The sequence below is a fragment of the Chelmon rostratus genome, chromosome 3 (assembly GCF_017976325.1).
Source record: "Chelmon rostratus isolate fCheRos1 chromosome 3, fCheRos1.pri, whole genome shotgun sequence".
NCBI classification, from domain to species: Eukaryota; Metazoa; Chordata; class Actinopteri; order Chaetodontiformes; family Chaetodontidae; genus Chelmon; species Chelmon rostratus.
The window spans coordinates 17,376,430-17,391,077 of NC_055660.1; the positions used below are offsets into that span (position 1 = coordinate 17,376,430).

Sequence of the window (14,648 nt, forward strand, 5' to 3'; positions counted from 1 at the left end):
TTTTCCAGGTCATTTTGGACAACTCACATTTACTGTAGGAGAGTTTGCTGTTTTCAGAAAAAACCCCAAATGTAATCCTTGTGACTTTCAGAAACCATCGTGGCAGCTATTCAACGATGGCAAAGACAGCCAATGAAGGCCTCGGAGTGAGACTGTCCTTCCACGCTCATGAGCATCATCACAGCATTAATCCCACCAGCTAACCTTTGTCGGCTTTTGCTTCCCGCCAAGTCGTCCATCCTCTTGACTAGCATTAGCTACTGACCAATCCATATTAATTTGGTCGGTGAGCTTGAAATAGCTCCTCGCCAAGCTCGAGTCCGTGTTGGGTCAGTCCTTTAGCTGGCATTAGCTTCACACTGAGCCACAGTCCATGTTGATTTGGTCTGCTAGCAGGCGTTAGCTTCCTGCCAAGCTGTAATCCATAGAATTTGATTGGTTAACGGAGGTGAACTTCTCGCCATGCTACAATCCACGTTGATTCGGTCTGTTAGCTGGCATTATCTTACCACCAAGCCATAATCCACGCTGATTCAGTCTGTTGGCTAGCATTAGCTTCATACTCTAATAGTCCATTTGTCCCGGGTGTGTGTCGACCTCCCACTTTCAGCTCCAAAGACAAAAGTTACTGGTGGTTTGGCAGGTAGAGCCTTTCTCGGCCGGGGACAGGTAGAGCTTGCCGTTAGCGCAGGCGCAAAGCTCGTACACAGTCTGTTTGGTGTAGGTGGTACCTGCCGGTGCCCCCTCCAGGGGGTCCACAGCACTGCCGAGGGGTATGTTGCCCAGCCTGATGGTGTTGGCATCAAGAAAGATCTGTGGACATAAAAGAGAGATGATTTAGACTGATGGAGAACAAAAGATATAACAAATAAAAGGAAGGAAAGACAATAAAACAATAAAATATAAAACATGAAACGCACATACGAAAATGGATACGCAGAGGTTGATGTTACAGCTGTAGGGGACTGAGCCCACGTGGATTGGAGAGAAGATGGGAGAAAGTTATGTTTTGGGGAAAAAAAAGAAAAGAAAGTGGGGTTGTGGATACAGAGTCAGAGAGAGCACATTGCCGGGGGGGATGAATATACTCTGTGGTCGACTGGGGTTGTCATCAAGAAAGATCTATGGAGACAGAGAGGGAATTTCTATTTAGAACGGGTCCCTTTTGATGAAGAGGCAGAGTGGGAGTGAACGAGGCAGAGGGCGAGATAGGTGAAGAGAAAAGCAAGGGAATCAGTGGGAGAGGAGTGAGGGGAAGATGAAGAGACAAGGAAAGACAGACACAAGGGAAGCATGCAGCAAGAGGGAATCAAACAAAGGCAACTTCTACACCAGCTGATTCGATGCATGATCGTTTTCATGATCATGTTTCCTCCTCAAGTGAAAATGCTGACTAACAGATGAGATCTGTCAACAAATTTTAAAACGCTGTTTCAATATTTTGGGACAATTTCCTGGAAACGTGGCGACGTTTTAGAAAAAGGCCGGAAGACGTCGTCATCCTCAGCGCAGACTTGAACGTATGAGTACAGTTTTCACCGACTTCATGTGAAAATAAATGATCTCCAGTGCGACAAGACTTTCAAGGCGCTTGGAGGAGTCAGCCGGAGCTGGAGGGTGGTTGAGGAGCTTGCTTTTTTGTTGGCGTCCAATGGATTTAACTGATCGTGTGCTCAAGTTCATCTTAAATTATTTTGTGAAAAAAACACCTGCAGCGCATGAATAAACAAACTAAACAAGAAGAAGATGCAAAAATCTACACTCAGTCTGACTTTGCAACAGCCAGGACTGTCAGGAGGATGCGAGACGAGAAACTTGAAATCCCCAGGCTTACTGCGTGTCAGACGGTTTGTACTAATCTGACTAAGTGCAAATTAGTTTGGGAATAGGTGTCATTAATATCACAATGTCAGCCAAAGGACATTAATGTGGTGATATTTAACTGATATTGAGCCTTACACACAGGGTTACTCTGGTAAAGAGCTTCTTTATTTCAGCTGATGTTGTTATTAAGAGGTATTCCTGAGTAAATCTGGCACGTTGCAAACCTGGGGCTGTGTAGTATTCAAGTATAGCATCACTGCTCAACATCTGAGTCTAGGTAAATTATATTCAAGCTCCTGTGCCAGCTGTACTTGATGCAGATTTTACAGTTTACTGGCAGAATGTAGAGTAGTTACCACGTAAGAGCCACTGTTTAAAGTTGAGACAACTGTCAGTGAGAATGAGAGACCGCCCTATAAAAAGATGGACAACTAAATGGAAGAGAGAGACAAAGGCAGATATGGACACGGGCCCTGACAGACAGAAGTGATTTTCTTGTTCTTCAAAGACCTGCACTTTTCTTTTCCTCTCACTCCTAATCATCCCGTCGCCCTCCATCCCCCCTGACCTTTACTTCTCCCTGCATTGCTTCAGTCCTTCAGTCCACTCCTGTCATCTTCAGATTGATACCAGCTGACTCTGAGATGAGAATCATTACTTAGTCCTGGTTTCTACTGACTGCTTCGCCTGGTAACGTATTTACTCTTCAGTCTTCAGTGTTGAAGAAAGCACTGTTCTCTTGCTGTCCCTCTCTCTCACGCACACCATCGAAGGCCCGACAGTAACCTCAGCAGACATCTGTATTCCCATTATTCACCCTCTTCATTTCAGATATGAGGCGACACGATGTGAAGAAATGTGTGGAAAACAGCTATAAGTGGAAAAAGAGGGAAAGGCCAGATGGAAGGATGAGAGAAGGACAGCAGAGAGAAAATGTCAATTCAGAAGTGGCTGGAAGAGGATGGGGAACATAAAGAGAGAGAGAGATAAGACAAACGAAAGAAAGGAGGAGAGGAGAGGAATGAGGGGTTCAGATACCCCAACAGCAAGGAACCAATTAGTTTAACTAATAATTTCACATCAGCTGACAGGGCACATCTCGATCAGTAAAAAACAACATCCACACATACAGTACACACACACACACACACACACACACACAGACACACACACACACACACACACACACACACACCTCTCTCTCTCTCTTTCTGCATGATGGAGCAGAGCAGAGGTGTGCTCATGTTGCCTTCAAATATCTGTGCAGCTAAAAGCAGTACATCTATCAGCCATTAACCTGGAGACAGAAAGACGAAAAATGATGTTCTGTAGGAGCCCGGAGGTCTTCACACAGTGAGATACTCAAACTCTACAAGGTCTCCCGTATTATAACTTTACATTCTCATTTTTAAAACTTTAAAACTTTGTATTATATGAAGGTGTCTATGAAGGTGTTTTGTTATTTATCTTTATTTACCCATGAGTTGTTTTTATTTGGTTCCTCTTTCTCTGTGCTGTTTTATCTACTGTTGTTTTGCTTTTTCTGTAAAGCACCTTCTAATCTTGTTAATCTTGCTCTATAAATAAACTTTATCATTAATATTATTATTATTACTATTATTGATGAGACATTTAGTAAGTTAATGAATTGGTTGAATATTGATAGATTTGATGATCAAGAAAAAGTCCATACACAGTGATCTTGGCTCGTTTGGGGGTTGATAGCAGGTGCTAATCCTGTGTTTGGAATTTGTGAACACATAAATACTGCATATATTAACGTCAAAGCAGCTTATGTCTTGAAATGCACATTACATATATATATATATTTTTTTTGTTGGTGGCAGTCCTCGCAGTTAGGGAAAAAAGAAAAAAAAAGAGAAAATCTCAAATCTCGATCATTTTGGTGAATTTTACAATATTTTCAGATGAGGGACTGAAAAAAGGGCTGACGTGTTTTAGCCAAATGGGTGAAATAATTCATATAAAATCATAGTTTATTTCTAAAGCTTTATGAGGCACAATCTCAACAGCAGATGTGATGCAAAGTTAACACAAACAATAGTTAGTTGGCCACAATTAAGAGTGAGAAAAAGACCGACATTGAAAAATACTACAAATTTCCTTGTTAGCCTTTTACCCTACAAATTAATAATTCTGCACAAAAAAAAAGTAGTTAAGATAAGATACGTCCTTTAGTCTCTATAGGAAAATTAAAGAATGACTGTGAAGTGTAACTGCCACAGAACTCATTTTAGATATAAAACAGCTATAAAAGAGCTGCCTACTTGTGCATTATCGTAGTCCTGTTTCCACACAAGGTTCAGACTGTTTTCTTTCAGCTCCTCAACTGTTAAAAAAAAAAAAAAATAATCCAAACAACAAAACGAAAGAGGGAGCACAGTGAGCCTCTTTGAAGCGACTGTGTACAGCTATCTCATTAGCCCGCCATGCCCATTACTTTTAATAAGACATACCGTAATAATACTGGCAACAAGACACTTTAAGAGGTACTGAAAAACGAATATGTGCACTTCTCTCCCCATGGGCTGGGCAAAGGAAAATACCACACTATATCTCTAAATGTCGAGGTATGCCTTTAACAGGTCCCTGGTGCACACCTGTCATCCTCCCTTTGGCTCCCCAATAAAAGCTGCCAGGACTCAGTTACAGCCTTACAGAGGAAAGGACTCAGTCACGGTTGGCAGCATATCCCCAATCTAATTCCAACAGCCGGCCTGCCATAGCAACGAAAACCTAAAATGAACTTGGGCACGGCAACGGGATGGGAACATGAGGAGAGCTGGGTGCACGTTTATGTGGGGAAATGCCAATGAAATTACGGGTTTCTCTCCCATAACATTGGAAACATAATGGCAACAAGCTGGAGGAAGGGGGAGAGGATGCTGATTATGGGATTGGAAAGAGGAGAAGGCGATTAGTAGGTAGAGATGGTGGCTTACAAGGAGGGACGGAGTGAGGAGGAGATCAATGGAACGGAGCTGAGAGGTGAGAGAAAGGCGAACGGAAAGAGAGATAGAAATGGATGGATGCTAGGCAGCAGGCAATAAGGAAACATACGGGAGAGGTGGCGGATGGATGGACAGACGGATGGACGGATGGAAAGAGGGAAGGGAAATAGAGGAAGGGGAGTGCAAGTCATTTGTTGTAGCTTAAGGTCGGATTAGCGCTGACATTCATTCCAAATGAAAGTGTCTTTAAGTATTAGGTCGGTCTGTTGTTATCAGGATGTGAGGGTCTGTACACGTGAAGGTGTGTGCTCCAGAGTGGGCCTGTGAGCAAGGACATGTGGCTGTGAATATCATATCGTTTGTGAATAACAAGGAGTGCTCTGTGAATACGTGTATACAGCGACATACCTGCACTGCATCTGCATGTTTGTGCAAGTGTTAGTATGATTATGCTAATATACCTGAGTTCTCCTACCTATGCTCTGCTATACATGCACAGCATGTGCATGTATTGATCACGCGCCGTGTGTCCCATTCATCGATCGAAGCCATAACAGCAAAATTATTTATTTGATAAATAATTTGAAAAAATGTGGTAAACACACACATTCTGAGGAAGGTAGAGCCTGAAACATCCATGTGTGCTGTGGACTGTTGCTAATAATTTCATGAAAATAAGAAACTCTCTGAGATATCAATAAACAGCCTCGTTTTCAGCCTTACATGATAATGCTTTTTATCATCAAACCAAAGAGGTAAAAAAAAAAAAAAAAAGTAAAAAACAGAGAAATGTAATCTTTAATTTTCAATGAAATAGAGAGATCAGGACTCATTAATTGGCGGTTGAACTGACCTTCTCTTTGGTGGAGAACTGAGAGCATTTTTTAGTTCATGGCATGGATCATTCAGCTCAGTTTGGTCTGCCTTTTTGGGTTTTTTTCCTATTTAGCCCCCAGAGTGTGTGCTTGGAAAAATTCTGGCACTTGGACAAATGAGTTGAGGATCCCTGCTGCACATATATGATGAGGAAATGTGTGTCTGCCTGCCTGTCTCTCTGTGTATTTGTTCCTCATGCATTTGCACAAAATGCACAAGTCTGCGTGGGTGGTTGGGTGTGCGCATACAGTACGAGCGCGCGTGTGTGTGTGAGCCCATCTCTTTCCGACATCAGTTTAGCGCGCACGTGGCTCTGGCATCAAGGCAATAGGAAACATGCGGGAAGCGGCAATTACGGCGGGTCAAAACATTTTTCATGGATGATTTCCTCTGGCACAGCTGAGGAAGAGGCGAAAGAGGGTGGGAGGTAAAAGAGCTGCGAGAGAGGGGGGATGAAAGGACGAGCTTTTCCTGGGATGAAAGGAGGAGGGAGGTGGGGGGAGAAGACAGCGGAGGTAAGAGGGTTAAAGTGTCTTTGGGCGGAGATCAAGAGGAAGAACGAGTGTTGTGGAGTGTGTTGAGGAGTAGTTTAGGAGGGGAGAGGAGTGTATGAAGGTTTTTAGGAGGAGACTGGGAGGAGAAGGTGAGGAAGAGAGGTGAGTGTGAAGGATAAAAGTGGAGCAGAAGTGCAGGATGAAGAGTTCACCAAGTTTTCTTATGCTGCAGTTTAATTTTTTAACATTTAACATTTTTTACTGTAACATGATGGAACTTTTTGGTCTTTTATTCTTTAGCTACAAATACCAAACACACACTTTAGCTTCAGCTTTCACTCTTTTCTTTGTCAGTAGTGTTCCAATGAGGGACAAATAGATCACCAAAGCTCGCCATTGTATGCCAGTGTAAGCTTCAATCAGAATGCATTATATGATGCTCAACTGTCTCAGAAAAAAACAAAAAAGCAATCCAGCCCCTGGATTCGAATGGATTCAAGCCTGACTGAACCTGACAAACACACACAGCGAGTGCTGATGCGCTGCCTTAACTGTTTTTTAAAACTTGTGTCTGTCAGCTTATCCGCCTCATCTGCCTCATTAAAAACTAATTGCCTGTTGACTGGCGTGTTAAGAAAGTCCACTTCCCATCTCACTTCAAAATTCCACTCCTCTTTGAACAGTAGCATTTCTTTCTTTATACTTTTATTTGTTGTCTTGTTCGAAAGCAATGCTTGAGAGTGCATGAATACAGAAGATGCTGCAGCTGAAATGATTTGGGTCTGTTGAACTCTGGGGAGTGGCCAGCACGGCTGCCTCCGAGCTAAACCAAAATGCTCTTGAAGAACAATCACAATCTGAAACGTAATGAAACCACTCTCGGGTTGGTTCGCCATGGCCGCCGGGCAAAGAATGCAGCCTGCGTGGCTCATATCAGACTCGCCTTCGGGTCGTGTTGGGTGCAAGACAAATTTTGCACAAACTCACAGTTTAAATCATCCAGATCTGGAACCAAAGAGGACGAGAAAGTGGCATGTTTACAGTCTTTGCCTGATAGAGGAGAAGCAGATCGTGTTGGGAGAGGCATGAGAGGAGTTGAAAGGACAATAATAGTACAATTTCACCAGCACACACACACACACACACACACAAACACATACACGCTTCAACCTCGATGTTCGCCCAGCCTCAGCTCACCTTGCCTCCCATTCTCTTTTTCTTTCTCTCTCTTACTCCCCCTCACTCACACATGGAATGCACACACACACACACACACGCACACACACTCCAACAACACAAATAGGTGGGAGGTTGTGAAGCTATCTGAGTGTATTACACAGACCATTAGGTGAGCTGAATGGACAGACGCTGGAATGGGAGCTGACAATGGACTAAATGACAGAGGCTGGAGAGAGAGTGAGAGTGTAGCAACCCAGATGTAGCGGGGACATAAAGCAATGTGCCCTACTGTACCACACACACACACATTCATGCACACACACACACATGCGGACAAATACATTTACGCAAACATGCACAGGTAGACGGGAGTAGAGCCTCCATCACTTATACACACACAACCCACAGAGGGTGAAGCAGCAGAATAACATGAACGCACACTGTGACAGACGGTAACACACAGAGAGAGAGAGAGAGAGAGACAAACGGACAAACACTCCCACACACACTGAAAGACTGGGACAGAGTTACATCAGATGACTGACTCACAAACACACATCTATGATGATCGCCTCAGGCGGCGTGAAGTATGGGCTAATGAATTTTCAGACGTTAATCATGCCTTTTGAAAAACATCCTCTCCTCCCAGCTATTGGCAGGTATCTGTTAATCTGTTATCTCTCATTTATAAACACACACACTCACGCGTAGACGCAGATTCTCAAAGAGTTGCCTGATGAAAACAAGTAAACAGAGGAGATCTAGATAGGCTTAATAGACAGCTGTGGCAGTGTGCTGCGAGCGCACTCCGTGTGTGTGTGTGTGTCTGTGCATTTTCAGGTTTTTCAGTTGGTATGTGTGCGCATGTGGCTGGATGATGGCAAGTGTATGTGTGTGCATACGTCCAGTATCTGAGAAGGTGCTGTTGCGGTTGTATCTATTTGTGTGCATTATCATTACTCATTTCGTGTGTGCTTTTGTTTATATGTGTGTGTGTGTGCACAGCATCAGTATATACGACAGGGAGTTACCCCCTGCCGGCTTTCTAATTCACTCACCACACTGCGTTACCCGCAGGTAAAGCAACAAGCAGCGAAAAGAGAGAGAAAAAAAAAAAAGCCAGTCCCAGTGTACCAGCCCAATAACACCTCCAGGCTACAGCGTCTTAATAAACCCCAGCATTGTGTCAACAAACAATAAAACTCCATGGTAACCTAACTTTGTTCAAAGTTTCTGTAGTTAACCCGATTTCACCTCGCAGCAGTCAGCAGCAGCAGAGTGAAGTGAACTCTAATTAGTATTTTTGTGCACATCCTGAACAGATAGATGGCAATGAGCCATGCGGAGCGTTCAAACTTTCTTTAGATGTCTGAGAAGCTTTAAGTAAAATGATGACCCTTTGCCAAACACGCTACACTGTCGGTAACACAAATAGTTCACTTTTTATATGGTGTAATTTTATGTGCTGCTTCCGAGGGGTCTATTTGGATTTTCTGTTGATTCAGACTTGTCTACTTGCTGGATTTGCAACGTAACATAATTTCCTCTCGTTTTGAGACGTCTCACTGATCAAAACAAACTCTACACTTCCTGTCGCGACGTCATTCACATCTTAAAAATGTTTTCTGTTGCCTGCTTTGTTTACTCTGCCATTCGCTAACCCTTCCTGCCGTTACAGCTGCCGATCCATCCCGACCTGCAGTTAAATTCTCGCCATTCGCCTCACCTTACCTCCCCCGCCGACTTCCCATAATCAGCCTAGGAGTACTCATACCCTGCCAGTCCCAGTCAGTCCCAGCCAGACAGCCTAGTTGTGCTCTCCTAGCTTTCCAACATCTGTTTCTTTCCTGCCTGACGCCCTTCTGGTAAGGTTTGCCTGTGTATGACCGTTAGCCTGGTTTTGACCCTTAGTAAATGAGAACTTCTGTCGTAATGTAATTGTCTTTTCAGTTTCAGATTGTCCCCTTCTAAGCCTTTAGACTTATGACCAGTGCATGAGCATGCAAAAGCTCTGTCTTTGCAATGCAAATTTCATTGACATGTCATGCTCAATGACAATAAAGAATCTTGAATCTTGACTCGTCTTTAGTGACAAAAGATTGCAAAATGTGACACAGCTAGCAATAACACAACACTTCGCTCGCAATTTGTGAAACAGGCCCCTTGCTAACTAACAGCAAAGACACCACAAATCTGCATGGCCTTAGCTCAGTCAGCACTGGATTGTATCACCACTTACTGCCCACACTTCAGCTGGCAGTCTTCATGCATGTAGTGCCATCAGAAAGTGACATGTCTGGCCTACATAAATACTTAATGATCTACATTCGCATTAAGGAGCTTCCCAGTAAAACCACAAACTACTACAGCTAGAACTCCTTCGCACTACTCAAAGGCATTTAGACAGTATCAGCAGAGTGTGTTGAAGTATCGCTCCCTGGAGAGCATCTCTGTGCTGTCTCAACAAACGGTAAATACACATCAAACCGTAGCTATTTTGCATACTAATTGGTGATCTAGTTTATCCCAGTGCACTGAATCTCTCCACTTGACTGCACGTGTAGCCTTTCTGACACAATAAGTGTATTAAAGAAGAGGATATTTGACCATTAATGCTATGACAAGGATCCTGGTTGATATTAGAGCTGTAATCCAACACATACTTGCAGCCATCAGTGGAAATAAAAGTTAACTTTAGTGACTTATATCAGCCAAATTGCAGAATTCTACTTATATAGCAGACAACCAGCAATGTCAGATATTTGACTGATTTTCAGCAAATGTAATGTTTCATGCTTCACTTCGCGAGGGCTCTATTATCTCATGAGTTGTCTATTAAAGTGAACGGCAAGTGAGGCTAAACAACTTCTCCCACATAAAGAGAGAGAGAGAGGATGAGAACAAGTGATGAAGTTGCTGAAAAGAGCTGTGGGTTCATAAAGCGCATGTGATCAGACATGTGGAAGAGGAGACCGATGGATGAAAAGATAAAGTAAAAATAATCAACAAAGAGGCGACTACAGAGGCAGTGAGCGAGTGGACAAACTTGAAGAGAGGAGAAAATGGATGGACAAGAAAGAAAGCGAGTGAATGAATGTAGAATAGAGAGAGAGGGAGAGAGAGAGAGTTGATAAAAAAAAAGCCAGGAGCACTGCAGGAATCCTGAGAGGATCTGTCAGCTCTCGTTGGCTTTGATTTTAATGGAAGCCAGCGCTCCCCTACCTCTAACCCATTTGGCCCTAATTCCAGCGCTGCTTTCCAAACTTTTTAAACTTTAATGGTCCCTTCTTAAGTGCCAGCTGCTGACAACATTGATTTGGCTTTAAGCCTCGCTGTCCCGCACGCCTTTATTTTCTCCTGCAAAATCGACAGAAACATCTATTTTCTGCCATCCTCCTCCACCTCCTACTCATCCGATCCTCCTTCTATCCTCCCGTCATCCGCTCTTCTCTGTTCATTTGACGGTGTCAGCGGTCGGGTAAAGCTTGTATGAGAATGGATGAAAAGGAATGCTATTTGGATAAGCTGTTCTTTTTAGGGAAGCATGTGGGAATTTTTTTGGCTAGGTTGGCAGACAGGGAGGTGATACCCCCCTTTGCAGACTGTGGGTGAGATGCTGTTGGTGATGTGCTACATATAAATGCAATGACATGGTGTTGTGGTAACGCTGCCCAATATTCAACACCATGTGCTTGTAAGAAAAGTTATAGGTGAAGAAGCATTTATGTGTCACCTGCAAGTTCCTCACTATTTTAATTTGAGTTAAACTTGCTGTGCTGAGTTGATGCACTTTACAAAGGTTACATCTAAACTAAACATGACGTGTATTCTCAGCATTTTAGCCTATATATAAATAACATGTTATTTTAAGGTGTTTACAATCTACCAATTCAACATACTGATTGCAGTACACACATTGCATCTTTCTTTGTTGAGAATGTTATTTGTCAGTGGTCACTTTGATAAATATGGCAGCAATTTAATCATTCATTGATGCCAAAATCGTTACAAGGTGGCAAGCCATTAGATGTCCAAGATGAAAATAAATTTACTGCAAACAGGCAAAAACGGCAATACTTTGCAGCCCTGCCCACCCTTAAGTTAGCTGGTAAACATGTGGGATATCTCCCACAACTCTGGTTGTCCCAAGACCAATGTCTTGGTCATACCAGAAACTATAAAAATCCACTGGAAAGGTAAGCAGGAGGATACGTTTAAATGTACAACGATCAATCAAGCTGAAAATATTGTCATATTAGCTCAGAGATGGAAAATAAAATCAAAAAATAAAAAGTGGATCCATATAATTTTGAAATTATGACCACAACAAGACATCTGGGAAAGTCACAACAGTTTGTCTTTTAAGTAGATTTAATTTTGTTGTGCATTAGACAAGCTAATTAGTATTGCGGTGAAATGCTGTGATGTGAAAGTGACTAGTGTGTGCAGCATGCAGGTCTGAACAGTAAGTGCACAGCGGGTTACTCTCTGTAGCTATTCAAATTAGAGTGCAGACAAATCTTTATGTTTGCAAGGGGCACGCTGAGCTGGGCAGGTTTGGTGAAGGGGATAGCTGCAGAAGGGGATGGGAAATGCAAAAGCTTCCCTGAACAGTCAGTAATGAATCATGTTGCATCAAGCAGTGAGACAATATCAAAATTGTATGTAGAAATCTATATAAAAATGTCACTGATTATTATCCTCATTTTCATGAACGTCAGAACAATTGCTGTGGAATTGAATCTGTCACCTCAGCAGCAATTGAATGTGCTCCTCCAAGCTCAAGGATAACACGTGTCCTCATAGAAAATGGACACTTATAAAGTGGATTGAGGAGACTGCCATGGACATTGCATCATTGGATGCTACTGTCACAAAATGTTTTACGGGTACAGTGTGATCTTTAGAGAGGAGCCAGCACAAGGCTAGGGAACACAGACAGAAATGAGAAAACACAGGAACACAACACAGTAGTGTCTATCTGCTTGTACCCCTCTGCCTGTCTTACTGTCTCTGCCCTTCTGTCTCAATATCTCCCCTCACAACAATCAGCTTCAAATAGCTGAGATATATAGTTTTACAGACATGAGGCAACAATTGTCAGGATAATTATGCACCCAAAGTGCAACATCACATGCAGAAGCATAATATGCAAATAGCTTAGCCTGGAGCTTTTCTTTGAGAGGTCTCAGCATCTTTATGGTATTTTAGAATTCAGCTAAATACCCACAAATAAGCATATGAATATGAATTGTCCCAGGAAAAAATCAAGGGACACAAGTTGTTTTTAAAGAAATTAATAAAAAAAACAAAAACAGAAAAGTAGTTATTTGGAAAGCACATATAACATTATGACAATATGATATTTTTACTGAATGACAAACTGAAGAACTTGTTATTTCAAGGAGGATGTTCTGTTTAAAATTAGATGTTTTTTTTTTTAATAGAAAGCTCATTAAAACAAAACATGCGCAAGTTTTGAATAGTAGGATCACCAAGTGCCAATGATTAATAAGTACATTTTGAAAGGTTTTCTGAAATCTAAATCATGTAAAATGTTGCCAAGGAAAGTAACTTTATTCTTCCTTTCAGTGTCTGAGAAGGCTTGATTTGTATTGCTTGGTGTAGCTTGACGGAGCTCTCACTCGTTGCTGTTTAGAAGACTGTTTTGCATCAATGCTTAATTGAATTTGACAGTTCGAATGTATTTTACTCATGTTAACTTGAAATGTGTCAAAAGTGGACACAGTATGTCTTTCTGTGTGCCAGCCTTTCTGTCGATCTGTGCTTCACAAGTCAATACAAGCAGGACAAACAAAGCAAAAGTAAAAGCAATCAAGTAATAAGCAAATAAGTATGTATGAATGCATCTATACACACAGATGCATTCATAAAGACATGCACACACGAACACATAAACACACACACATAAGTTGATTCTGGCTGTGGCAGGACACACAAAGAGTTGCAAAAGTTAAGTGTAGAAAAAATAAATGCATCTATGTCCTTCTCCTTTCCAATGAAAGGCTAAAAAGGTGTTATTTCGAGGTGGCTCTTAATTGAAGGAAACAAACTTGAATGACTCACTTGACTTCCTCTTTGAAAGTAAGGTTATTGTCAAATGTGATTCTGGATTCTGGAGTGTGTACAATTATACAAAGGAATCAACCTTGGGTTCATTGGGGATGATGGGGAAATATAACTGTGTATCATCTGCATAACAGTGATAAGACACATTATGTTTTTGCATTGCCTCACCCAATGGAGGCATCTATAGTGAGAAAAGTACTGGGCCCAGAATGGAACCTTGTGGCACTCCACTACAGACGTGAGCCAAGGAGGATGAGGTGTTACCAAGTATTACTGAGAGGGTTCTGTAGCCCTGATTTGGCTTCACTGTAATATATAAATAAATAGTAAGTATTGTGCTCTGTTGAAAGGTCGTCTGAAAAAAATAAAAATAATGTATGGAATGTATTTTTTCCTACTAACCCAAATTTAGACAATTTCATAGATGCATGACAGAGATCATTTTAAAGATTCATTTTAAACTCTGGCTGCTTCAAAGCTTCAAGTCCCACATCAACAAGGTGACAAAAACTTTATTTTTCCACCTTAGAAACATAGCTAAAGTACAACCGGTTTTAAATCAAACACATGCTGAAAAACGGATTCATGCCTTTGAGTCAAGCTGACTTGATTCCTGTAAGGTACTTTTTACTGGCCTAGAGAATTGATTTTATGGTCCTCCTATTTGTATACAAAGCCCTTAATGGGCTAGGGCCAAGCTACCTTGCTAACTCCTTCGTTTATTATATGCCTTCACACACTGTGATCATCACTGCTGGTCTACTGGAGATTTCCAACAACAGTCAAAAAAAAAATTGGGGATGCAGCCTTTATCCATTACTCCCCAAGCTCTGGAACAAACTACCTATAGATATCACTGAAACCAGCTTGCTAAACATTTTTATAAGAAAGGTAAAAGCTTATCTCTTTACTTCAGCCTTTAGCTGACTAGCAATGAATTTGTGCTTTGCCTCACAAATCAAGTAATTTACTCGATTTTATGCCTTCTATGTAATCTATTTTTACCTATATTTTATTATTTTATGCTGTGATTTGAGGCTTTATCCTTATTTCCCTCCTTATTATCATTGTCAAGTGGGTTTTATTCTTTTTTATGTCCATTCAGTCTTTTCTATGTAAAGCACTCACTTGGCAAATGAGAGTAGAACACTTTGAGCTGCAATTTTTGTATGAAAGGTGCTATACAAATAAAGTTTGTTATTATTATTATTAT

At 41.7% G+C, this 14,648-nt stretch overlaps 1 protein-coding gene across 1 annotated transcript in view; it reads right to left on the minus strand.

The window, feature by feature from the left end:
- Positions 1-606: 606 nt before the first annotated feature.
- Positions 607-14,648, minus strand: part of LOC121604326 (zeta-sarcoglycan) — a 143,524-nt gene continuing 129,482 nt past the window's right edge. Inside the window, exon 7 of the mRNA XM_041933816.1 lies at positions 607-813. Coding sequence (XP_041789750.1) covers positions 607-813 — 207 coding nt within the window. The remainder of the gene's footprint in view (positions 814-14,648) is intronic.